The sequence below is a fragment of the Falco punctatus genome, assembly GCF_963210335.1.
Source record: "Falco punctatus genome assembly, chromosome: 12".
In the NCBI taxonomy this organism is placed as follows: Eukaryota; Metazoa; Chordata; class Aves; order Falconiformes; family Falconidae; genus Falco; species Falco punctatus.
In genome coordinates, this window is record NC_137592.1 from 7,312,139 (window position 1) to 7,340,067 (window position 27,929).

General features: G+C 41.8%; 1 protein-coding gene across 3 annotated transcripts in view; it reads left to right on the forward strand.

The window, feature by feature from the left end:
- SNAP25 (synaptosome associated protein 25) overlaps window positions 1–27,929 on the forward strand; it is a 66,180-nt gene that overhangs the window by 17,131 nt on the left and 21,120 nt on the right. For all 3 annotated transcript variants that reach the window (XM_080407766.1, XM_080407765.1, XM_080407764.1), the window contains 2 exons: window positions 18,732–18,866; window positions 19,508–19,549. In XM_080407766.1, coding sequence (XP_080263892.1) covers window positions 18,795–18,866; window positions 19,508–19,549 — 114 coding nt within the window. In that variant the 5' untranslated portion in view covers window positions 18,732–18,794. The remainder of the gene's footprint in view (window positions 1–18,731; window positions 18,867–19,507; window positions 19,550–27,929) is intronic.

Genomic DNA, 27,929 nt, shown 5'->3' on the forward strand with positions numbered 1-27,929 from the left:
AAGGCAGTAAATCCTAGTGGTCAAACCTCTACTGCAAGGTAGGGGGAAGGAGTAAGTATACATTAGGACTCATTGCTTTTCCTCTTAAATGAGTATGTGACAACACTAATTTTGGATTTTGTTTTGGATTTGGTAACTTCTTGGGCAGGACCCCTAAATTGTTTCTTAACAATTTCATGTGCCAACTCAGGAGGAAGACTGTTTGACAGGCCATCTTCACATTTTACCATTACTACACCTGCTAACCAAGGGCAAGTGTTAACCAGCAGTGGAACAAAGGAGCCTTCCCAGCAACCCAAATGTGGCACATGCCTTACCTAGTCAAGCTTCACTGGCTCAATGACATTAATTTGCTCCTGACCTAATGCTCCCAGCGCTGCAGTTCAATATGTTTATTAATTCTGGGAATGAGCTTTCATATGAATTTTATGGTTGCAATGAGACACAACGAGGTGAAGATATGTGGCTTCTATTCTGTTCTCCGTATCTGTGCCATAAAACACAGCATTTGCTGTGCCTGTATTATTTGTGAGCTTGTATTAGTGCTTAGTTTAAGACCTATTGAAATATCCTGGAAATACAACAGCCTCATTAAGCTTTGGGGTAGATTTTTTAATTCTTGTTCCTGTTTTAAGTCAGAGGAGGTTTGAAGCAGCAAGTCTTGCCAAAGAACTAGGATTCCTATGTCAACAAAAGTGTCACTAACCTGGCTCAGACACATAAAATAACTGGGAGAAATTTCCTAGTGGATGATCACTCCTGAAATTAATCAACTTCTAACTGAGGAATAATGGATTAGCCTAGTACTTACCATCTCAAGGAATTTTATAGGCTTCTCAGAAGAAGATGGCACAGGTTATTATGTAGACAGGTGACTGGACTGAGTGAACTCCTACTGCGATGCAGCATAGCAAGTGCCACATTTCAGAAGCAGAGAACTTTCTTTGACCAAAGGGGGACATCTTGATATTCATAAGCAGGGGAAATCTCTGCTTTCCACAAATGGTTATTAAATATGAATAAACATTGATTTTTCATTAATAAGAAATATCTATAGTTAGACAAGGTAGTCAATATGAGCTACTATGACATTAGCCTTATGAGCTAAAATTTTCTACCCCTGGGCTCATAAGGAAGACTTCATTGCTTCAGTAGAAGTGAGGTGAACTCCACTGAGAAAAATTATGCAGGCCTTTCTTTCTCACCTTAGTCTGACAGGGAGAGGGATCTTTATTGTGTTTCATTAAAGAGACTGACCTGTTCCAAGCTCTTAGGCCAAGTCCTCAGAAGAGACAGATTTTAAATCCTTCCCCCAATGAACCCAGCGATACTTCAGTTCACTCAGCCCAAGGCACTTCACTGCTTTCCAGCAGTGAAGAAAAAGAGGCGTGCAGAGCCCTTCCTCACAAGCTGGTGCTTTTTTCTTAAATACAGAATTAATCTAAAATTAATTTTCTACCTTTGCCAGTTTCAGCCACAGCTACAGTTATTTCCATATGCCAGGACAAAGTTTTAAATCATGGCCTGTATTTTTGGGTTGCCTGAAATTCAGATTGTAGTTAAGTTTGCTTCAGAGACTGCTGCCATCTGTCTGCTGAGCATTGATGATGGTTCATGTTCATCCAGCGCCTGTCTGAAGTTTCAGACAGTGATTACCCTTAACGTCTAATGAAACCTGACGAAGTAATTCGTCTTTTTTGTGACTGTGCTATCCTGTATTACTTAACCTGGTTTCAAGGTGAAGACCAGAGAATGTAGGGAAAAGGGAAGAAAATAAATAATTTGTCAGCTTGTCATCGTGCCTCCCTTCACCTGGGGCGTGAAAAAAAAAGCAGGACAGATCACAAAGCCTCCTAACAGATGCACAGCTCCCTCCACCTGAGGGGAAGGAGATTGCCGAACCTGACTCCTCTGTTTACCCACTGCTTGCTACACCCTGGGCACATGCGCTCAGCTCTGGTTCCTGCAGGGCACCAGCGCTGGATCCTGAAGCAGACTACACATGCTGCAGCAGCTGACAGCAAATCCCTGAGGCAAAGAGCTTCATTGCATCAAATATTAAAATGGATATTGCAGCATGTCCTCCCTGTTTTATTCCTGCCTGAACTTAACACCTAGGAATCCTCCTTCTCAGCCTCTCCACTGCAACCTTGGAAGCAACACTTGCAGCAGTCACTCACTGCAGAGACTGCAGTGCCCTCTGGTTTGCAGGAACGAGGGGATGTTGCTGAGGGCAAGGAGGTGACATACTGGGAAAGAAGGATTTGTGGGTCTGGCTGTGAGTGGTGGGAGAGGGCAAAAGGCATCCCACTGCTGATGGGGCTGTTCTGGAGCAGAAGAGCCCAGTGAGGACAGGCAGGTGCTGCAGAAGACATGAAGGCTAATGGTGGGTTTGCAATACATCCGAGGAGGGCATTCCTTTTCCTCTGGCAGCCACCCAGATCCAAAGTGCAATAAACCTCCAAAATGGATTATTTTTCTTTAAAAATAGAGCATGCCCCTCCCACAAGCTCCTTAAATAAATCTCTTGCCCCTATTCTTTTTAGCTCAAGGTCACCTGGAAGTGCAGCTTTTTCACTAGCGCTACGGTATTTCACCACATGAGGGAGGAGACCAGGGAGCCTGAGGGCTGTGACTATAGACATGCTTGCTGTCTTGCTGTCTTTGGCCATCGCATCTTGTATCTGGGCTAAGCCTGGGGCATTTCAGACCACAGTTTGGCTGTCAGCCACAGGGCTCTGTGCTTACAGGGGATGAAATACAGTTCCAAAGCTCTCTTAAGCCATTAACTGATTTAAGTGACATAAATATCCCTTTTCTTTTCTCAACAATGGCTTTTTTTAAATTATTTTTTGCTTGAACAAGGGGCTTTTAGTCTACCAGATGGGTCCAGGCTATATGTCCTTGAGATGTTCTTTAGATGCACTTTCAAAGCTTAAGACGGTAACTTTATTTAAATCTCTGGTCTTCAATTTATCCTTGGGTTAAGCATGAAGGCAGCAGATGCACTACAAGATCTCTTACATTACATGGATTTTCTGCTGTAAGTGTCATTGGGATTTCATGAAGGAAGGATTCAACTCTCTCTTTTTATTCATTTACTGAGAAATAAGTGTCAGCACTGTGAAAGCAGTTCAGTCTGAAATAACCGACCTGGGCAATGTTGCTTACAGAAAACAAATTTTGTAGCATAGAATTGTTCCCACATTATTCTTAGGTCAAGAATGAAGACTCTCTGGTCCTTCATACAGGAATTTAGATTACATAAAACACACAAGAAAAAAATGATTGCTTTAGATTTAAATTGGATTACATTCAAGAGAAGTTCGTGCCCCATCCTGCTGTCTTTACTTACAGGAATAGTATTTATAAATATATAGTAAAGCATGTCAATATTCTTGATTGGAACTTATTTTACTAACAAATGACTTCATTAGCAAGTATTGTTCGTGTCTTCAAAATATTCCCATTGCTAAAAATCCTCAAGCATACATTTGCAGGAGGGATAGAAGTGGAGGGAGAGCTCTCCAAACTAAAACCAGCTGAAAAAATAAAGGGGTTTTGGCTGATATTGAAAGACCAGAGCATGTCTACCAAAACCTGAAAAGGTGGCTCTCTACTAGTGGGTCTCAGAGGACAGACACAATGCCTGTTTCCTGAACAGCTCTACAAAATGCTTGGGTGCACCATCTGCCTGAGACATCTAGCTTTGAACACTGACCACTTGGACATACCATTTACACAAAAGTGTAAAAGTTCCTTGTGGGTAGAGTTTCCTTATTTTACAATGCCTAATCTCAGAGGCTTCACAATGCACCAACTCCTAACTCCCCACCGGAGGCATCACCAGAAGCCACCTACCACTGCTGAACATGCCTTTTGGGAGGACTGTCCCTCTTAATCTGGCATTGCCACTGTGTTATAAACCCTGCTGGGCCAGATGTGCTCAGCGTTTTGACTTGTACAGCCCCAGCTCAGTTTTATCACGGGCTTTGCCCTGTGGTCCTTGTCATGCTGCAGCTTCATAAGCAACAGTGCCTCTTGCTCCTGGTCTGCTGAGAGCTGAGTGAGTCATCTTTGTGATGCTCTGGAGGCAGCACTGCTGATAGTTGCTTGTCCTTGGGACAAGCTGTGCTCTCATATAGAGGACTGGAAAAGCAGATTGTCTCATCTGAAACCCGGAATTTCTCTGGATTTATGCTCAGGTGAATAAATGCAGATCTGCCTAAAGAAATGAGAGTCTTATGATGGTAGTTGGAAGGCAAATGCTGGTTTTTTATTATGTAAAATATGTATATTTTAATGTTTAGAAGAATCAGGTTGGCTGTCACTATTCATCCACTGCAACGAATATTTTATTCCTTCACTTTGGTATGGTTCTTTATAAAGCCTCTAGTCTTAAAGGCTCAAAGCCAGCCCATGTAGGTCCCAGCAATGGCAGAAATAGGTTTAGGGATTTAAATGAAAAAAAGAACTGGAGCTTTCATTGTTAGGCAGTGAGGCAAAATCCTTCTGCCCTCAGCCATGTAATGGTTTGCTCCCTGCTTGAAATCTGGAGCTGTAGGATATTGACAGGGAGACTGTGGGAACATCCAAGCACAATTCCAGGGAAATCCTCTGTTTGCTGAATTCTTTGACTTGCTGATGACCAAACTGTGATTGCTCTTAAATTTCAGCTATTAATTTTTTTTCCTGAGTTTATTCTTGCCATTTCTGTTGGTAGTACATGAAATGCTCTTGTTGCAGCTCACTCATCATCCAGCAGCTGAGAAAGTGGGTTAGTTTTCTTTCAACACATTCTGTAGCCAAAGAAACCTCTTGGCCATGCTGTACGTAGAGCTTCACATGTGATCCTCCGTCTACTTAGCTCCCAGTGTGCTTTTGTGCTTTAGATGAATATAAGGTAGTCTAGTTTTCTACTTTTGTTTTTGGTTTTTTGAGTCCTGTTTTCTCCAGTAAAAACTCTCCTGTGCTACAACAGTAAATGTACCCTCTTCCCATCAGCAGTAGTTGTACCTGCATACCTTAGAGATCTGTGCATTAAATATAAAGGGTTTCAACAGGAATCCCCCATGCACCTCTGTGTTGCAAAAAGCACATCAGCTTCCCGGTAGCTGAGGCCAAGAATAGTCAATTGTTATTTATTTTATGTACATGATCAAATTTAGTCTCATGTTTTATTGTACAGCAGAGCTCTGTAAACTGCATGTAACCCCACTGGACTTACCCAGCTCGTCTTTCCCAAACCTTTCGCCTACAGATTGTATCACAGCCTATTTCGATATGTCCATCTCCCTTAATGAGAACATGAACTGCAGCAGGGAAAAGGGACAGCTTTTGCAAAATGTTTTAAGTTCTGACCTTTCAGAGCCATCACCTGTGGGTTGATGAGATTCAGCCAGTAATGATGCAACTGTAAGACCCAGGGAAGGGGCAACATTCCCACAAGGAACTGGAAAACTTGCTACTCTCAAGCACAAATTGAAAGGAAAAGGTTAGAAGCCAAACCAGACCACCTTGTGAGCCCTTGCAGGCCTTAATTCCTTCAAAAGCATGTGCAAACTGAATAAAAAGAACTAGCTAAATAAAAATCCCCACACAGAGAGAAAGATTTTGATCCTCTGTTAAAACAGTTTGAGCGGAAAGGATTTTGCAGCCTCTCTGTTAATCTGCTGATCACATGGTTGAAAGTGATGCCCTTGGGGCACTATCTAGCCTGTTGTTGAATTGATTGGTCAACAAAAAAAGAAAGGAGGAAAAAAAATAGAAGTTGTGCTCTTATATTAGTACAGCTAAATCCTCGCCTGCAAGTCTGGGTAATCTTTACTGGAGGAGCATGCTGGGGTTTTTTTCATCAGCCTATGAAGGCTGAAACGGACTTCAGAAGGAAGAAAGGTTTCTAAATCAGCCTCATGAGCCTGTAATAAATAATGAGGAGTTCTCATACCCTGCACCAGGGAAAGCCAGTGTGCATGTGCGCCCTTGGCCTCTTTGAATTCATATTACTGATTCCTGGGAAATGAGTAGCAGCCAGGAATTAGTTGTAGGTGTGAGTCAGAAAGCAGCAGTGGCCTTTGAAAATGAGTGAATAAGTTTTGCATATCTGTGGGGTGCTATTATGCATTCCTGTGGCTAATATAATTTACTTAGCCTAGAAACATCAGATGTTTTCAGTTTTTGACTTGTATGCATACATCTTAAACAGTCATTCCCAGTTTATTGGTTTTGGTATAAATATTCACCAGTAATAAATAGTAGATATGACACTAGGATCTTCCCATTTAATCTCCCAGTTGTGCCCAGTGAAGGGAGCAGCCAGATCCCCTCCCTCATCTGAATGGCATCTGCAATACTGCAGCTTTCTGGGAGTGGGTCTGGGCTGCTCAAGGGTCCACCTTCACTTCAAGGGGATGAGCTGTTTAACAGCAGCAGAATTTTTTGTCATTGACTCTATAGAAGAGCCTTGAAATAATAAAATTTACATCTGTAAAAGGTTTATTGATTTAAAATTGGGTTCCCAGGCCTTTTAGCATACAAACTGCATTTAAAAAATATATTCTGCTGTGTCTTTATATTGTGCCAGCTGCATTTTACGTACTCGTGTCTATCTGTGTATCACCTACATACAAACAGGGAATGAGGGTACTTAAAAACTAAGTAGGGTCCTTTCTTTTTATAACTTGGCTGTAGCTATTTCTTTTTCTTTCTTGAAGGGAATTAAATTTTTCAAAGCTCATGGACTTTCTTCAGCTTTAACTTCTGCTTCCAGAATTTAAGTTCCCAGTGGAGACTACAGCACAAAGGAGAGTGGAGCCAGGGGTAGGGCCGGGCTGTCCTGGATGTATCAGAAAATAAACCCCGAGCCACAAGGGTTGCTGTTGATCTGCAAAACACAAGATGTCCTTGGGGGTAACGCAGCACCCTCAGAAATGTCAACCTTATTTTTTTTTCTTTGCTTACTCATTATTAAAGCTCTTCTGCCCTAGAGAAAATCCATTTGCAATAGTGGGGAGGTGCAGATGGTCTCCTGAACTCTTCAGACACATTTTGGATAGCAGTTCTTTGAGCTGATGGGGCTTTGACTCAGGCCTATGATCTCTCGTGCCCTTTCTATTTTACTTATGGTGTTGCATTTCCACATGATAGTGCCCTCACCAGAAATGGCTGCACACACGAAGGAAAAACCTCAAGTTGGCAAGCTCCCTTCCTTCTTGCTTCCTGCTGTGTGATATAATGAACAGAAGGATGGACAGACAGACAGGCTGATACATGGATTTATGGATAATGAAATGTTTTCTTTAAAGATAAGGCTCTTTACTTGAAAAAGAAAAGAACATAAATAATCAGTGATAACCAGGACTCTCAAAGACAATGAGATCTTCCCTTTAACAAATTTTTTGCTGTCCCTCATAGCTGAAAAAATTGCCCTTCTTCAGCTAAAATTCCATTCTACGAATAACACCATCAGCCCAGTTTCATAATACTTATATTTTGTCAGCTGCTTATTTGACTCTGGTGACTAAGTTAAAGAAGTTTTCTGCTAAAAATCTATCAGTCTATTGGTTGAAACATAGCCACACTTTTACCATCAGGTAGAAATGAAAGGAAAAGATGAAACTTATAAACATAATGAACTGCCTTGTTTACCGCAAATACGTGTTAATAGGGCAAAGTTTACTATTTACATTCCTAATACCCTCATGATTGCAGCATATAGAATTTTACTCTCCTATTAATATGTTTACATGTAGCAATACCTACATTAATTGTTTTTCATTCATTTCTATTAAGGTCATAGCTGCATAGGCCAGAATCTACACTAACCAACTCTTGCTAGAAGAAGCTGTTCTTTGGCATCATGCATTTGCCTCGGTGCCCGCAGAGATGCACTGAAAGCCAGTGAAACCTGCCCGCAAAAGCCACAGTGAAGTCACAGCCCCTTGGCCCAGCAGCCAAGCATGTGCATGCTTCACTGGCAAAGCACTTACAAGGTGTCAGCGGTACCATGAGGGTAAAAAGAGCATAAAACTAAGACTGAATGCTGAGAAGAAGTGAAGGAGTGGGGCTTGTGCAGCACTCAGCTCAACAAATACAGTTATCAAGTCCTGTTCAGCATAGGAAAAGTAAGTCCTTACTGGAGTAATAGAGCTCAAGGGAAGGAGTAGGTGTAAGTGGACTGCAAAGGAATCTTGCAAATACAAACCATGCAGAAAGAAATGAACTGTCTGCCTGAGTCTGCTGACAGCCCATAACAAATACCATCAGGGGAACACCTTATTCCTGTCTATTGCTTTGAAATGACAGCTATGACAATATTGATGCTGATGGTGTTAATTATGCCACTGCCAATCTTTTAAAATAAAATACTGAGTTACTGTTCTTTCACCACAAAAATCTTCTTCCATATTTTCCTGTGTGCCAAAATCATCAGCCATTCCATACTCGTAAAACTGCTTGTTACATTTACAGCTTGCCTCACCCAGTCCTAAGAGCATCAGGAATAGTAAAGAAGGAATAGCACCAATTTTTAACATAGAAATGAAAAATTTCACTGCTGTTTTAATGACCGAGTTATTCATTGTTCCATTCATTAATAATAATAATAAAAAAACAACTTTCAAATTGAAAAAAAGTTACCACAAAATTTCCCCCTGACTTGCAGACTTCCACAGAATGCAGCAGAAATTAGCTCCACTTTGTGACAGATGCCAATGCAAATGTGCTCTCTTTTCTTCCTCTAATTCTTGTGGGTTTCTTTTTTATCATCCATTTAGCCTAAAAAAAGTCTTTCTCCAGTTTGTGGGTTTCCTTTTCATCATCCATTTAGCCTACAAAAATCTGTCTTCACTTGTCTGCTTTCTTGGATCATTACAAGAAATTTGAGGGTGATCTCTACTGGCTTGCATTTTCTGCCATGATTTGATCTGCATGTCATGTGTGTGTAACTTCTGACACAATGCCATTTTGCACTGACTTTGCAAAGGCAGAGAAGACTTAGAAAGGGTTGAGGCACTGTGGAGTGAAAAACTACTCATGTTTAATTCTCTCTTGCAGAAGCTCAGTTTGCTTTCTCTGTTGCCATCGGGTTGGCTCCTCTTGATTTATGCAGGTACAGAGGGGAGACCCTTCACCCACAAACACAAACCAACAGCAGCCAGTTGGTTGCCACCACACCGATGTATAAGGCATCCACACTGGCAGGACTAAGAGCAAAAGAATGAGCAGACAGTGCTGATTTACTGTAATTTTCTCATGCTGCATTACCTGTTACGTAGCTGAAGCGCTCCTGACTCACAGACACTAATTGCAGCACTAGGGGGTAGTTAATAGGCACAGACACAGTTCATCTTCTGTATTACAGTGACTTTATAAGGCTGAATCAGATTGATTCAGTCTCTGTGTGAAAGACGTGAGCAAACAGGCTGTTGCTAACTGCCCACTGACTTCCCAGGCTATAACCAACCACTTTCCTGCAGCCCACTGAAAGTAGATGTCTCATACTACCTGCAAAACTTCAGCACCTCACAGCTGTGGTCCATGAGCAACTCTAAACAGCAAGGAAAAGGAGCAATATCTCTTTGCTGCAGATGGGTGCTGAACATCTTTGGTTCTATGAGCCAAGAGGGGATGCAGGTCCCATTCTGCTTCCCAGGAAATCTGTGCTTGCCTTTGCCCCACACCAGTTTCCCAAACGTTGCCCAGGTTTGACTTCTGCCCTAACCCCATAAGATCATTTTGGCTTGGGACACTCAGAAGAGGTGACAATTAATTTAAACCAGATGTGGAAGAGGCTTGGACATGTATATGGAGGCAGGGAGCTGGACCAGGAGCTCTGTGCAGTCTTGAGAAGACTGTGCAGAGTAAACAGTTTCCTTCTACAAACCTAGGAATAACAAATACAACAGGCTTCATGCAGCCTGGTGGAAATGCCCTGTATGCTCCCCAGGAAAATCTTACACACAGTTTTCTTATACTTTGCTGTCTCCTGAATCCTTTCATAAATGTTTCAATAATTCCATTTTATATTTATATTTATCTATCTATCTATCTATGCATGCATGCATCCATCCATCCATCCATCCATCCATCTATTCATCTAAGAGAAACAGAAGGGGGCAGGTAGCCTCAGGAAAATCTGGCATGAAATCATTTAAGATGCCAAGCACTCCTGGTTTATGTTTTTTCACAGATTCACACACACATGCTCTGCTGTTCACCCTTCGCACACTGCTGGTACCTACTAGAATGTTGCTGGCTGGTAGCCCCACCTGCAAGCCTCACTCTGATAATGGCAGCAGGGAAACTTCCTCCAACTGGAAATGGGGCATGACGTTCACCCCTAGTTTCTAAAACTGACCATTAATCAGATTTAGTGGCTTAGGAGCAACATAAAGAAACTCAGGTTGGAATATAATCAAAGAGAAGAGAGGCTGACTGCTTGTCAGTGCTGCAGTGATGGTTAGTGAATATTTTGAGGAAGATCTGATTGAATTCAGGGTGTGAGTTTCACTGGAAATCATGACACAGTCAGAAATCTCATCCTCCAGCTAAGCAGATACCTTTTGTTTTTCTTCAAGATTCTGGCCATAGAATGTAAATAGCTTTGTCATGAGTCAAGACATTTTCTTTAATCCTCTCTACTAATACCTGGATTTCTTGTCCTGACCCACCAAGATCCAGCTATGCAAATGGCAAGTGAGGTTGTAGGATATTTTTGAGCAGGTATCTCCTGAAGGGACGGGGAAGCACTAAGCCCTTCGAGCAAAGCCTGTATCCTCATTTAAAATACCTTGTGATGTGCCAGCCACTCTTTTCCAGAGAAGACTAATTCAAACTGGAACTGGCATAACCAACTGCTGCTAGGATGATGAGGGTAGTAAAGAGTCAATCTACCAAGAAAGGACTAACAGAGTCTGATCTTTCACGTCATAAGAAGTGCTAAGAAAAGTTATGACTGCTGTTTACGTACCTCAGAGAGAGAGAAGGAGAGAGTAAGGAAGGAGAGAAATTTTTTGTCACAGGACAAGAGTGGCACAGGAACAAGCTGCTGTCTTCCAGCTGTGAATTAATTTGTGCTAGAAGTGAAATATTTTCTGGACTCAGACCTAGTGGGAATGCAATGAACTTGGGGAATCATAGGACATAGCCTGCTGGATTATAAATGAAGCTGTATGAGGTAGCTACCTGTAATAACAGGGAATTAGACTGGTCCAGGTTTCTGTTCAGTGCTCTCTGCACTGCCAGCAGGTCCCTCCAGATGAGGTGCCCACTCCTAGTTAAGAGGGTTTCTTTCTTCACCCTCCACCACACTGGCTAGTTGCTCTCCCAGACAGACAAAACAAACATTTTTGCCTGAAATGTTTTTCAGTTGCTGTTGGGGGAATAAAATTAAAAAAAGGAAAAATGTGTGGGTACATAGCTGTAGAAGTGACTGCAAAGAGATAACACATTGAAAGGTTTATTTTTGAAAGCAGTTTTGTTAGCAGTAAAATGGGTAGAAAGCCGAGTTGTTATTACTCTGAAGTGAAATTGTTACAAAATGGCTCCTCTGTGCTTTTATTTTTTCCAATGCAGGAGCCTGATAAAGTGACATGCACATGTTGGAGCCTCATAAAACAGCAGTGTTGTCTGACAACTGACAGGACAACAATGACTTGCTTTGTGTTGGGACGGGGTGGCTCCAGGCATTTCTTTTATGACTGCCTGTTATTCTCTGAGATCTCAACGGCAACTTTTTCCACCTGCCATCGCCCCTGGCTGCAGCGCCTGGGGGTGTGTGTGGGATGTATTGCTCATAACCTCACTACTTGCAGAAACCAGAGGCGTGGAGCGGTTGCATCAACACAACTTGTCTGCTGCACTGCAACTGTGTATATGCACGATCACACTCGTTTACTCGCTAATGATCAGGGGTTCACCAGGGGTAGAGGTGCCCACATCTACAAAAAGAAGTAATTCCCCCTGGCAGCACATTTACGTTGCCTGATTGCATTCACACTAAGATTCATTTTATTGCACTTTTTGTTATTATAGCAACACAAGCCATATGAAAACTGCTTTCCAATTATTTTTCCGACACATTCAGCAAATAGTCAGGAGTCATAATTTTGTTTAATTATACTCTAACATCTTCCTTTTGGCCTCTGACTGGAGTTCTAATTCCAGGTAGGTATGGGTTCTGACACAGAGATGCAGAGTGAGAATATGACACCATGCTCACTAGCGTTTATCCAAAAGTCCCTGTTGTCTTGCACCAGAAACATCTCCAAACCAAGTGCTAGTCCATGCCCTGCAACACCTGCAATTTAAGCAGGGAAAAAAAAAAACAACCCCCAAAGAAAGAAAATAGGAAGGAAAAGAAGATTTTTATCTGTATTGCATAGGTGGGAGACAGATTCAGTTGTTAAACATGGACAAGCAGTCCCACCAGAGGGTATCCAAGACATCTGCACGACGCTGACAGATACAGCCAGCAGCAGGAAACCAAATACCTACAGCATCTCACATAGCTCTAGAGACCTATCTTCAGGCAACGCAAGCAAGCCCTGTGAGTAAAATAAGTTGTCTAAGGCAATGCAAGAAGACAGTGACAAACTAGGAATTACTTGCTTCTCCTGAATTCAGATTTGCAAGACCTCAGTGCTTGTCTTTTCTGAAGCCACTCCCAGACAAGCCCTCATCAGTAGGCATTTTTCTTTACTGAATAGCAAGAAAAAACGAGAGTGAAATCAGTTATCACTGTACTCTGCTAGCCTGTGCTCTGGAGCTGGGCCCAAAGGCTTGCAAGCAGCACTCTGTAGGACAGCAACAGAAGAAAGCTGAGGTGTCTGTGCCACAGGTTAATGCTAACATACCCTACGGAAACAAAGAGGCAGCTGTTTGGCTTAATGAGTAGCACAAACATAACAAAGGTGTTTCTTTAGAAATGAGAACTTTGCTGAAAATAAATCTTCTGAATAAATTACATCCAAGCAATAGGCTGTGCTGCAGAATGATATAAAAAGAAGACTTTCCTCAAGATTTTATTTCAGAGCTATTTAAAATTTAAATCTAAATAACAACTTTGAGTAATTTTTCATTGTTACATTTTATGCAATAGCAAAAAATCTTTAAATATGATTCTTCATTACAAAATTAGCTGTTTTGTTCTCCAAGTGCTTTCAGATCAATTAAAATACAATAAGAGCAAAAGCAGGAATTGTTTCTGTTATAGACAGTATTAATTGTGGTGAGCTCTGGGTGAAATGGAGATGACAGAAGTCGAAACTCAGAAGAGTTAAGAGCTTGTGAGGGACACTGCTGAGAGCCCACAATCTATAAAAACTATGCTCCCAACTCCTTTTAATTTCTCACCTGCTGTTGTTTGTCACACTGACTGTGGGCAGCACACACATGCCTTTCTTGGCTTTCTGTTTGGATCTGCCTTTGAACTTACATGCTCAACACAGTTTCAGGGGGACCCGGCTGGTGTCAGCAGCACACACAGAGGTATTGGTATCTAAGCACCCTTTTGCAGCAGGTTCTCACTGCTGATGTCATTCCATTCCCTACTGATGTTAGTAGGCAGTTTCTGGTCTAGACTGAGCTTTGCAGTTAATGCCAGTGCAGTTCTTATAACCTAGCTGCAAAAAACTTGTTTAGAGAAGGCTGGTGAAGGTGGTGAAAGACATGGCCAGTGTGCTGGGCAGCTGAGCTCTTGATAACACCTCCAGTGGGTAGTGATAGCTGTCAGAAAGGTGCAGCAGGGAAAAGGCTGTGCAGGCTGTGCAGCAGGAAAAAGGGATTTATTGACGGAAAGATCCTTGTTGGAAGCTCCAGAACTGCCTCATGCCTGGCCCCATTGTGGCTGAACATGCCTTGCACAGCACTCAGGGAGCCAACTGAATGGCCGCAAGGCAAACTGGGGAGCAAAGATGACCCCCTTCATCTGTAGCTGAACTTCACCTCCCCTTAACAGCATATGTTTTCTTTCTACCTACAACCAGACTAAAAAATGAAAGGAAAAGAGCTGCAATGCAATTTCCAGCTTTAAATGGCTCAACATCCATCCTGAGATGCTTGATCCAAGTTTCTCTTTAGGTTTTCTGCACTTCTACTAATGCCACACCACTGCGGTAGTGCTCTTCCTATCCTACAAGAAAGAAGCATTGTGTGGTATTGACCAGCTCTGAATTTTTAAGTAGAATACGCCAATGCAGTCATCCTCTGGCTACAAATATCCATGGGAAGAATAGATGTGTCCTTTAATAACAGAGAGAGTGCTTAAAAAAGAACATTTTATTGCACTGTTGCCTTCACCACAGTAAATTGCAGCATTTTTATTTTCCTGTATTTATTTCATTGAAGTGTTTATATCACTGTGAAGCAAATATTTGCTTTCAAAGGTCACTCATTGTATCTCTCTTCCTCTGGGGAGATATGCAGGTCTCTCTTAGACTTCAGTATAACCCCATAAGGATATATAATGTTCTTGCTATGAGATTCTTTATTGCATCTGAGCACTACTAAAACAGCAGATGTAGAATTCAAAGTATAATAGGCAATGCATTTCCATTAGCCAGTCTTTCTTTGTATTTTTCTTTAACTCCTAGTCTGTTGTACTTTTGTACAAGCGCTGGCATAACATATAAGACTGGCTCAAAGGGAATTTGATGTAAGTCGCCCAAGTCCCTGAAGTTCCTTGCAAAACTAGAAGACGCAGAGCACATCTTGGTACATGACGTACACAGTTTTTGGTAGCAACATTTGGGCTTCTGTCTCCTTTTAAGAGAGCACCGTGTATGTTTATGTGTGAACGCAGAGGATTTCCTTTCCCTTTTCTGAAATGGAAAACCCAAGGTCCTCGTGAAAATTTGAGCTTGCATTTGTATATACAATTACTGCAAGCATAAACACAAATTGACTGAGTGTGTGCAAGTGGCTATAGCTTCTGTAGCAACTTTTTTTTTTAATCAAAGTTTTAGTTCTAAAGAGCTTAACATATTACATCACATTTTTAGTTTTCTGATCTGTCATCTCTGCAGTGACTATAGACAAAACAAAATGTTGTTTATGTTGAAAGTACAGAGCACATTTTGGAGAGTTTATTTCCAGTTATGTTAGAGGTTCCTAAGGCAATTACGGAATTTTGATCCTTAGTTCAAATTAGCTTGAATGAGAACAGAATGAAAACTATTAGCTACTATCAAAAATAGAAATTCCACAAGGAATTTATTATCCAGAGTTCTTATATCGTATCTTTGGCCTGTACTCATTCTAATAAAACAAGAACAGGTTTCAGTGGGTCCATGACAAACCAATACCTTCTGCTTGTGAAAGTCTGTCCAGTAATCAGTGAGATGAAATCTGTTATGGTTTACCTTGTCTTGGCCATTCCTGTAATCATTCAGTATCAATGTTTTAGTACATCAAGAGGACTAAATATAGGTGTTCCTAAGAAATACCATAGGGGGAAAGCTGTTAATTGGTACTGCAGAGAAATCATTCCCTTTAAAACAAATCTGCTCCCTACAGGATTTTATTGACAAGAGGGCTTGTTGTTGAAAATTCATGACACTGGAATGGAATTTCAGCCTAAATGGGACTTTGCAAGGAAAATCCTATCTCTAATCTGCCCTATTCCACATTTTAAACTGCAAAATCTGCAAAAAAAATAAACCCATTCCCAGCCATCTGCAAAATGCATGTAGTTTATCATACTGTGTGCAAATCAGTAACCTTTATTGATTCTTGTGCATGGTTTTCTATTAAATAAGGTTGAATCAGCACTGCTGCAGGGCACTTTCATTTATGACTAAAACTTGATGTAAAATGACTTGTACGGAAGAATGCTTTTTGCTGTTTCTCAATTCATTCTAAGTACTTTACAAATACCAAACAATCTCAATAAACCTGTCAAGTTTGGTCACTTGCTACAAAACATCTTTCTGGTTACAACCTCTGACATTTTTTTAGCTTGATGCAAAATAGGATGCATCTGTCACTAGGATGCCAACTGATGGTTCTAACTAACCAAGAAGGATAGCGCTAAAGAAAAATAACGAAGTTTCTCCACTTTGTTTCTTTTTCGAATGACACAATGCCACCACTGGTTCATGATCGTAAATTCATAAGTAAAAGATCAAAGGTCAGGCTGGAATCTACTTGAGAACTGAATGATCTGTGCAATTTTTATTATCTGCAGTGACTGACAAACAGACTGTTATTATTCATTATTGTCAGTAGAAGCACTCACCTCACCTTCATTCACTTTCAGGTCTGTAATCCTTCAGCTCACATTGGATATGCCTAGAGACTGAACCAAATCCCCTGTTAGCATCCCATCCTCTCACTGATGCATCACCTCCCACTTCACAGCTAGTAAAATGCTACTAGATAGACACAACATAGAACCGGTTTCCTGCCCCTCACAGCTATATGTATTTACCAATTTGATCAGTCCCAAAGTCATGTCTAAATTTTCCTGATTTTTGCTAAAGCTCAGTGCTGCTTTTCTGCCAGCACAAGTGTAGCAAGGGATCCAGGCAGTGGAGAATATTTTAGCCAGATATTCTTAGGTCCACAGACTTAATTCTGATATTCTGTCACAGAGGCTCTGCCAGAAATATTTAAATGCTGAGTTTTGCCTTGATCTGCTAAAAACCACAGTTTGTGAAGCAGTGACCAGTGCTACTGCCAGCCTGCCAAGTGGGACAGGAGTTCAGAGAGCAGTTCTTTACCAAAATAACTTCTTTTTATTCCAGCTGAGCATGCTCCATTACTGATCAGGAGCAGTGTCTTCCTGGAGCTGTGAATGGGCAACACAAGTGCAGCAGCATGGTGGGAAGGTTGGGGTGGCCTTGAGAGTATCCCCACATTTCTACATGCCCTTCAGGAGGAGACCAATTCCTGGGTCATCTTTTCATTCTAAACCTCATAGTGTGCCATTTTTTGTAAAGCTTATTTACTGCTGTTTGTGAGCATCCTTGAAGTGTCTGATATCAGTCTGAATGTTAGCCATGAAATTAAGCTCTGTTTGCACCAGCTGGGGCTGCAGATGAGTTGCTTAAAGTTGGTCCTTTGCACCGCTGTGACCATGCAGCTGGCAGAACTGGGTGGGCTTCTCCAGTGTACATTTGGGTTCCTAAACATTGTATGACCCATCACAAAATGTCAGTTTCCCTTTGACAAGGATGTGGCAATGTGCTCAGTGATGAAAGTAGGATGCTGTGCCAGTAGCTGCAGGGCTGACTCTTCAAGATGGATTTCTTTCTGCTGTAGCTTCAAAGAGGAAAAGCAACCATGAGTGAGGGCACAGCTAATGTGAAAGCATGAAGGTCACATATTCCCTCTTAGATAAGAATAAAAGCAAATCCATTGCTGAAGCTGCAGAGAAAAAGCAAGGAGCTGTCTGCTTTCCTTATGCATTTCTAAGCAAACAGGGCATGATCCAGGAAATATCCCTGCCACACAGCTGTACCTGTCCAGCCCATACTTCTGATGGAGAGCACTGTCAAAGTGAGGAACAGAATAATCTCTGAAGGATTATAACTTCCATTTAAACAGAGCTATTATTACGAAAATTTTAGAGCCAAGCTCTGCCCTGACTTATCTTTTTTCATAAAGTCTACATGTATCGCAAAGACAGGACAGAAAATAGCCCCTGGGATTTTGCCTTCTTAGAGCAGCTTTGGTGAAAGGGGCTGCTTTTGTCCTCTTTCTGTAATTGAGCATGATGGCATGTGCTTTATGGCTGTTTATTTGCAGTCCCCCACAACTTCCCCACCTCCTCTGCACCTGGGATTAGGTTTTCCTGCAATGAACAGATCTAACATTCAGTGAGCAGTAATTTGCAATGTGCCATGCTTGAATCAAGCAAAGAAATAAACCAGTGTTGTTGTTATAAAGACCTGACAGATGGTAGGAGGACCCGCCTTTCTTAATCAAGTCATGCTTAGTAATCAAAGCTAGCTCAAATTTATAACAAAAAGAAACCTACCCAAATGAGGATTAATGGGCTACATCCTGATCTCTGGTTAGGATGAGCTCAGTGGCGTTGTTCTGTATTGAGAGGGATAACAAAGACCAGAATTTGACCTGCTTTGGAGAGAAGTTGAAAATACCAGTTATGTCCTGCCATCACTTCCCCTGAAATGAAGGATTCTCCCAGTAGACGACTTCTTGCAGTCTAGTTGTAAATATTATTACAGAGTTTGAACTATAGCATGGTGGACAAATCATTAGCCAACAAAAATCCACAAAGTTTCATTGTCTTTAATTTCATTGCACATGTATTAGCTAGGCATCCAGCCCTCCAAGGAATGCAGCTGAAACACAGGACGTGAGGGGTTGACATGTAGCCTTGACCTTGACCTCCTTCACATTAAGGCTTTTAGTTCTAGAGAAGAATGAATGGGTCTCAAGACTGTTTCTGGTAGCAAGTAACACCTCCTGTGTCTCCAGTTTTGCTATGAATAGCATTTGAAAGATTAAGAAAAAAGGAAGGATTTTCCCAAAGAGCATGACAAGGATACATCACGTTCTTTGAGAGTGATTAATAATATAGGAATAAAGCACCACCTTGAACAATCCTGTGTGGTCTCTACTATGTAGGAATTGCTATCTAGAACAAAAGAACTTGGGTGAGCATACTAGTGTAATAAAAGCACTTTTGTGGGACTGACATTTAAGCACAATTCACTTAGTCAGGGAGCCTAACCACACTGTTTCTTTTCCTTTTTGCTGTCTTCCAGGCTCACAAGCAGCTGAGCGCAAATCCTTGATCTGCAGCTTCCACAAACACACCCACAGCTAAAATGGCGGAAGACGCTGATATGCGCAATGAGTTGGAAGAAATGCAGCGGCGTGCCGACCAGCTTGCTGATGAAGTGAGACCGATAGCTAAACAGGAAACTTGGGGATGGGTTTGGCGTGAGAGGCACATCCAGAAATAGGAGCTGATCCGGCAAAGGATTTCTAGAGCCGATTCTGTTTTCCATCAGCTTTACACTGAATGCAGAATTGGAAATTAAATGAGCCAGGGTAAAATTTAATGTCATGTTTAGTCCAGATTAAGGCATTTATTGATCTTGAGTTTGGTTTAGGTATTAGAGTCTGCATCAATTTGACTGGCCTCAGAGCAAAAAAAGCATCAATTTAATATTTTCTGAGGATTCCTTCAATTTGCCAAACCTATTAAATGTTAAAAGTCTGTCTTAGCTGAAAACCACAGACTTTATTTTTAAAGTGGAACACCAGCTGTTCCAAGCAGTACTGCCGCAGCGCGTGAGCAAGGGGAGTGCAAACCTTAGAGACTGCAGCTGCCTCGAGATGTGGTGGGAACTGCTGCATTAGCAAGCTGTAATGCAGAGCTGAAGATGAAGAGATCACCAGTACCCTGCTGATGACCTGATTCTGAGGGAAGGCAAAGAGTGCAGGAAAAAAATACTGCCAGCATGAGCCTGAACATTAGTGTTGGAAGGTGTATCTTGCCAAATCTAAGTGTTTTTTCCTCTGTTTTTTTTTTCAGTCCCTGGAGAGCACTCGTCGAATGCTGCAGCTTGTTGAAGAGGTAAGGACTTGCATTTCGTTTGCACATCTGTTGTGAGCAAAAGTGATGGAGACTGACACTGGAAGTGGCATTTTTTTAACTCACATTGCTAGAGCATGGTCATGGCTTTATGTGCCGCTCCATCCCCCCTTATCCTCACCCCCCACAAGGATCATTCAAGACACTGTGCCCTAGTTGCAAATGTCACACTGCGGACGGGCTGCTGAGGCACTGTTTTGCCCCTATCTAAGCACCCATTGAGACAGGCTACTCGAGATAAACCAAGGAAACAGCCTCTGAAGGTGACATGTAGTCAGGGACAAGTAGCTGAGTTTGCTGCAGAGCTCCTGAAACCTCATGCTGGCACTGCTCTGACATCCTTCCCATAACACTGTGAGTGGGGAAGCTGAGAAAGGCCCTTGACCTGTTTGCCCTGTTATCCCTAAATACTTTCTTCTCTGTAAACACTTGCAGCTATTGGTCACCATAGCATTTAAATGCCACTTCTTTATGTATCTCTGAAACATTAGTATTTCAAGGCTCATGAGATATCCTAGATTGACAGCTTTGGAAGAGGAAGTTAGCTGATTTTCCACAGTGCCAAGGAAGGGGACCTGGACTCGGTCCTCACAATTAATACAGCTTATACCTGCCTGGAGGGGTCACTCCCAGAAGGGAAAAAACAATTCAGTCAGGTGGCATTTCACCCTCTTCATAATAAAGGGTTTTAAAAGTTGGAGATTCCCAAACTCGGTTTAGTTCAGAGTGTTCAGCCATCAGGTGGTGGAAAACTTTGCTCCTGCCTGACAGGACACATTATTTTCAAACACCATGTGAGCCTTGGCTCTGGAGCTGGTGACATTTTTAATCAGGGTCATCAGCACTGACAGTCCCAGTACTCCTGACAACCAGAGGAGTCTCCAGCAGAGACAACGGGAAGAAAATTATATCAGGTCCCACGTTCAGGAACAAGCACAAGCTGAGCCGTAGGCTTCATGGTCCTGAAATCAATCACAATGGTGAAGATCAATGGAATCCAGTGGAAACAAAATTAAATTTCTGTGTACAGAGAGACAGAGAGATGGGTCATTGAGCATAGTCAGCATCACTTCTCCTCCACAAACACTTCAGATCTGAGCCCCCTGCAACGGAAACCTGCTCTTGTCTCATGAGTACAATCTGTTTCCTTTTTGATGCTCAATTCCCTTTCTAACCATTTCTAACCATCACTTTATGTCAACTCTACGCTGGATGCAGGTCCTGCTGAAATCAATTCAATGACATGGAAGAGAGTCTCATACGGGTGCCTTCACAAACACAAGGCAGGAGAGCCTGCTGCCCCAAAATGCCTGTGATCTAAATAGACAAGGCAGATGATGAGTGGGAAGAAAGAGAGGTGCAGGAAAGGGAAGTGGTTTGCTCAGGGCCAAGCCATCAGTAAATATCAGCCCTGTCTCTCCTGAGCCGTATTTGTGTGACCTATGTACTGCTTGAGTCCTCCTAACATATTGAACCAGCATATTGTGAATGCCACTGGAATTTCAGTATTAAATCACAGCAAATGGCAAAGTGGGAAGAGAACTGGGACTGCTGAATTTACCAATTAATTTATGTAGGACTGTGGCGCTTCTTGGAAGGGCTCGGCATCTCTCTGGACCTGGCTTTTATTCAGATGCTACAATATCTTCCTGTCTAAATAGAGAAGTTTCTAAAACTGGCACTGAGTAGTCATGGGAATTCTAAAATGAGCTGAATATTATTTTTCCTAACGTGACTACAAAAGACCTTTAAAATTCTTCTGTGGTCTAAACAGCTGGTTGATTGCTCCGATCCCATTTCCTAGCTAGTTTTAAAAGAATGCAGCATTTAGGGAGTGAGAGATGTTATACTGAAAGGACAAATGGTGTCTTTGAAATCGAACTCGCACTGCTCTGATTTAATAGACCCCAAAAATCCAATTAGACTCTCTTGCTTAGCAGAACCTGTCTAGTCTGTAGAGATAGAAAATATTCTTCCTCAGTGAAAGAGTGTTTTTTATTCTGTTCTCTTGATACCACAAATCTGTTATTCCTTACTTAGGAAAAGAATGCCTCCATGTTTAAGCATTATTACTACATACATATTTATGGATTCCTGTCATGGTTGGCTCCACTCTGTTAAATATTAGGAAAATACAGAGTAAACGGACTGACTTGGCTCAACTCTAGAGACAGAAAAGTGCTGTAGGGAAACCCTATAGCTGTACAAGTCATCCTTAATGCTGAAATGTAGGTCATAGCCTGGGGGACAAAATCAATGTCCCCAAAGGACTGTGGCTTCCTTGCTCGAGAGGACTAGGTTGAGCTTGGAGACTAAGCCCTGGTGTTATTCCCAGGGAACTTTGGCAAGGAAAACCGAATCTGTTACTGTTTCTTGTTTTTATAAACCAGCTTTGCAAGAAGTTGATTTTGTTAGTCCTAGACCAATAGCGGAAGCAAGAAGAAGCAGTGAGTGGCTGTTGTAAAGTAGCCACTGCTTTGTGCCAAGGCAGCTGTATACTGGGATGGTAGACTACAAAACTCACTTTGCTCTGTGGTGCGCAACATACCCATGCAACACAGTTACATTTACACCGGCCAATGCTTACTTGAGCTACTCAGGTTACTCAGTGCTGTAAATACCTATATTTTATGGTGATGCTGTGCAATGTTTGGGCCAAAACATAAAATAGAAATGAACTGAGGCAGGAGAAGTGAAACTGAATACACAGTTTGCAGCTGACCTTCTTGTTCAAGCTTTTTACCTCTGAGCTGACTTCATGAAATGCAGAGTAACACATGAAAAGGAAAAGCCATGAGTCTACTACCATCTTCCAGTGGAACCACCAAGGTCTTTAAGTAAAATCAGTCACTGTAGGATGGAAAAATAGATGATTTATAGATATGAGGCAGCAAGAGAAAAAATGACAACTAGATCAGTACTGCAGAAAGCCCAGCAAGAAAGCACTTAGCACATACAGACAAATGGTCTGGTTTGTACATTTAAATCCAGACAGGACTGTTTTGTCCTCTCATGTGCTGGGGGTGACAGTCAAATTTACTAACATATCGAAGCTGAAATAGTAAGCTATAAAATGTTTTATAACCTCATGATGCTGCTCTACGCAGGACACTGAACACACAGTATGCCATTTTACTAACTTCCTTCATTTGTGATTGGGAAGTGAGTTTATCCCAACATTATTATCATAGTCAAATGTCCTTTAGTCTGAAGAATACAAGAAAAAATATTCTATTTCTTTAGAGTTTGGTCCAAAGCTTGTCAAAGCTAATTTGAAAAATCTCTTTGACACCATTAGCCATCATAACAGTTCTGCTCAGAAAGAAATACACATCTGGCACAGGAGGATGCAATTCATAATTTTGGTCTCAAGGATTAGACCCCTTTGTCTATGTAAACCAGTGGAGTAGCACTGGAGTCAGGGTCATTGCAGTAGATGACCATCAGGCAAACAGGATTCAATGGCAGGGACACAGATTTGTATCAGCTGAGGATCTGAACCACAGGGTGAATTAAGAGGCTGAGAAGTAACATGGCTTTTTAATCAGCTACGGAGAGACACTGAAGCATTAACAAGCTGACAGTGAATTTGGAGTGGGAGCTGAGGAAATGCATTACTATGGATGACTAAAAAATGTTTCTTTGATCACATGTTTGTCTTTAGGGTGTTGACACTTCTCTTTAATGTCTCTGGGAACTGTTAGCAATGTCAGCCTGTCCTGGTACATAATTGTCCATATTAATTTATTCAAAACAAACTCTATAATCCATATCGATTAAAGCAAAACTTTTTAGCAAAGTGGAAGTTTATGTGTTCTTCACATAACTGAGAGTGTAGATCTGTTTTTCAGGGTATCTTCTGAAATGCAGAAAAACCGATTTCTAGAATTTGGATTCTCTATCAGATACATTATTCCCTTATACTGTTAGGAAAATCACTCCTTGGACTAACCTAAAGTTGGAGTAGCTGGCTTTTGTAGCAGGCATGGATAGGATGCAACAAACTGTGTTCCTGGAGGGACTGATGGGCCCTTTGAGAAGTCATTCCAATTTTCTTCCTAGATTTATTCCCACTTGGGAAATTAAGTGACGTAACAACAATAAGAAGAAATGATATAGCAATGCATTTCCCCCCCAAAGCGCTGGGAATGTTTCGTTGCTGACTTGCTCTGAGTGAAACCCTCACAAAAAAAAAGGGTTTAAAAAGCTGTTACAGAAGACTGAGGATAAGGTAAATTAAAGCCTCCAAACGGGTTCCCAGTTATGCTCTTAAACTGGTTTCACTGAAGCACTGACAGACTTAGGTTATACAAGAGCTGAATTAAGCCCAGAGTTTTAAAATCATGTATTCTGTCTTTCTGATCAGTAGCTTAGCTAGTGATCCAGTGGGGAACCTGGGCACGTGGTTCATAGAAAGTACATTGAACCCAAACCAGTACTCCTTGTTGGTTTACCTAAACACTAGAGCTTAATGCTACTGAAAAGTTGAAGGGCATCAGCTTCCATAAACTTTAGGGGGTCTATATTCATGGTGCTGTTTCATCTAATGTGATTCATTTTTAAGTTGAAAGTGATGGTCTCCTGCTCTGAGTGGTTATCTTGTGTGCAAAGTTGGGCAGATCTTTGCAGAAAAATGGTTGGCGACCCACAGCAGTCTCCATGGAAATCAAAGTCTAGGAGGACCTGCTTATTCCTAGAGTCAGGGCTGAGTATGTTCAAGGGCTGCATGGGAAAGATTATATATTTTACCATCTACAGTGTATCTGCTTCCTGGATAAACAGAGGAACTCCAGAGCTGTCAATTTAATGCCTCAACAAAAGCAATTCATGCTGTGCTATTTTCTTCTAAAGGACAAGAGTGTGAGATGTTTGCTGTACCACAGAAAAATCCGGTGGTCCAAATTCTCTCAAGTGCAACAAGAAGAAAAGGGGAATAAGAAGTAATTCTGTAGAGAGAAGGCTGTTATAGTTTTAAGACCTGGATTAGAATGGCATGTACTGCATGAACTCTGTAGAGTCCTATGAAAGAGGCATTTTTCTTCTTTCTGGCCTGAACTACCCTAAGCAGCCCATTTTTAAAGAATCCTTATTTTGCTGCAAATTAAACAGATGATCACCTGTGCAAGGGCTGGTAGGTCTTAAGAAATTCCTCCCTTGCACAAGAAGAAAGAAAGAAAAAGAAAGAAAGAAAAAGAAAGAAAGAAAGAAAAAAAGAAAGAAAAAAAAGAAAAAGAAAGAAAGAAAGAAAAAGAAAGAAAGAAAGAAAGAAGGAAAGACAGACTAATGCTGGTGACAGTGTACCATCAGCACACATTTCCATAACAAGACAGACCTTCCTAGTTCTACCTGTTTGTGGTTTCCCACGTAGGATCTCACTGATGTAGGTGAGCAGTGGATGTGGGTGGGAAGCCTTCCTGGGCCCTCAGGACAAGGCAAATCAAAGCATGGTCATCAGGTCCCTGCCCTGACCATGGCTTTTCTGGGAGCCTGTTATCAAGGTTTTATGACTGGTAGTTGTAAAACGTATTCTTCTGGGCTGGCATTTTGCAAACACAGTCTTCGTCACCTTCTGTTACACACCTACTAAGCAACCAGTTTGAGTGTGTCTGCTCCCACTGAGATTAAGTGTCCTGTGATACTTTCAGTGCAGAAAATGCCAACATTGTCTGTGTTCAGGCCCCACTTGTGTGGCACATATCTTCCTCTCTATTCCTTTAAATGAAGAGGGTTTGTAGTTCCCGGAGATGGCTCAGTCTGTTGTCACTGAGGGTCAGTTACTGAGTGTTTCTCTCCTGCTCAGACATCTGGATGGTGAGCACATTTTTAGAACAGTTCTTATAGACATGTTTGGTTTTGAGCTATCTAAAACATCAGTCACAATGGAAATACAGAACTTCTAGGAAAGTCTAGACCTGTTTCAAATGCACAAATGTGATTATTTTTTTAAAATTGGCTTTACATGGTTAATTTTTTGTGAAAAAGCTGAAAATCAATGCTTGAAAGAAGCTTGGAATAGGAGGAGATTGTCACTTGATGTCTGAATCACCTCTCATCTCTGTCAGTCAGCATCTTTTTATTAGCTTCAATATGATTAGACCTCAGATGCACACAAGTATATTCAATGCACACCCTTTAGTATTTTCACATTAGTATTAACGCTGTGGCAGGCTGCTCTTAAGAGATAGAGTATTGGCTGATAAAAGTAAATGGCACCGATAGTCAGGTAAGTAAAAGAAAACTGCACCTCTTTCCCTCTGTGCAAAGATTTAATATAAGATACAACCCATAAGGTCTAATTGCTGAGTTCATCTCTCAGCATAGGTCTTACTCAGGTCACTGGACATCTTAGCTGCATAAAAGCAGTTTGCTCAGATGTTAAAAACTGCAGGAAAACAAGGTCAGAGGGTTAAGGAGCAGTAAACATTTTTCACCCTACTATGTTTGATTCACTGAGAGCCAACAACTATCACACCACCAATTGCAGGTTCCAGTATTTAGAAGGGTCCCAGGTCAGACTGCACTGTATTTAGTCAAACACAAGATTACTCAAGACCCAAGAAGCCTTCTTATGTTTGCATGAGGTATGTGTTTTTAAAATCCATGCACATCTTTGGGGGTAAGACATCCCTGGGTACCAAGAGCATAGAAAGAGCACAATAAAAAGCTATTGCACATCCAGTGCTTAGCAGATCTGACACCTGCCCCACAGAAAATGTAAGATAATTAAAGGCAGTTTCCTTACTTTAAATAGGCAAATCTAAGATCTTGGACCTTGAGTTTCTAAAGGTTGCAAAGCTGGCTGGGATTCGAGTAAATGCAGTATGAGCTTGAAGGGAGAGAGAGCAGCAGTTGGGTACCTGGCAGATAGCTGACCCAAGGGCAGTAGGGTGCAACAGACCATGGGGAGAGGCAGGAGGCTTTTTGTCTCCACCTGGCAACTCACACAGGGTTTTTTTAAAATGAGGGAGAAAACCTGGCTGCACACATCTGACATTTTTCCCAGTTTCTACAGCGATGTAGACAGTAAAGACAAGAATGGCAGTGCAGGCAAAGAGAGGCAGATGAGGAGAGCACAACAAGAGGCATCTCATATGTGTCTTGAATTGAGCACAATCCTCTTGAAGCAAAGCAGAGAAGCACCAGCTGCACTAGCCAGACAGCCCCCAAGTGTGGCAGAGAGTCAGGCTTGCAGCTGAGCCAATGTGGGCAGCCTGCTGCCAGCCTGCCTGGGAGCGCCCTGCCAGCATGGACAGGGCAGCTGATGGCCAGAGGCTTCACTGCTCCCAGAAAAAGAGACAAGTGATGGCAGTCTGCAGGGCAGTTGGGAGGAAGGATAATATTAAGTCCTTAATTTGCCTCAAGGAGAGGGAGGATGGCCTGAAAAGCAAGAGGGATGGTCAGGACTCCAGGTTTCTCTTCCTCACATTCCTTTGCAACTGTGGGCATCTCCCCTGCCCTCTGCAAAATCAACACCACCAACTTTATCTGCTTCACAGGGGTATGGATGGCTCTGTGTTCATTACAGTTCAATAAAGCTAAATTACTGCTGCACATGTCCAGGTAACTCCATGTTTGCAAACTGTCAGGTTACAGAGTGCTTACTTCACCTGTTATTGACATGCAACAGCCAGGAGATTGTTCATGCCATTAATTATTCACAGATGTTATCACTACTCCAAGCAGAATGCAACTAGTTTCCCCTTTGTAATTAAAAAGGAGCTAATCTGATCTGTGATATAGCTTAGTATCACAGCATCCCAGAAACCTGAGACACCTGATCACACCCTAGAGTGATGATAATACATGCAAAAACTGTACTTGTGAAAGGTGCTCTGCTGCTAGTTCAGGCAGGTGGGAGCTCAGAATTGCTAGGCTTTGCTCAAACCCTGTATCTAGCAATGCTGATCGTAAGACTCCCACTAACCTGTGGGAGCAGAGGCAGATTCAGCATGTAGGTGTTTTAAAAACCTGACCTTCAAGCTTAATCCAAAGTTCAGTGTTGCTAAAGGTGTCTGTTGGCTGAAGCAAAACTTGGCTCAAACCCATATCTATTAGATGTCTGAGCCAAAAAGTGTGGCTTAATCTTATTAAATTTTAGCCCGATTTAAAATGGATTTCCTAAGTAGGTAAGCTTTCTGACTTCTGTGTTGCAAGGGCTATGTACAAACCACTATATCTCCTTCCCAAACATGTTTGTGTCATATCTGTTTTCCTTGGGAGTTTCTCCTGTGGGATGAACATACACATGCAATGTCAACACCCCCTTCTTCCCTTCTTCTGCTTCAGAGAACTTGGAGATGAACCCGCTCTTTTTAGAAACTACTCATGTAAAATGACTATTTTAATCTCAAGGTCCAGGACT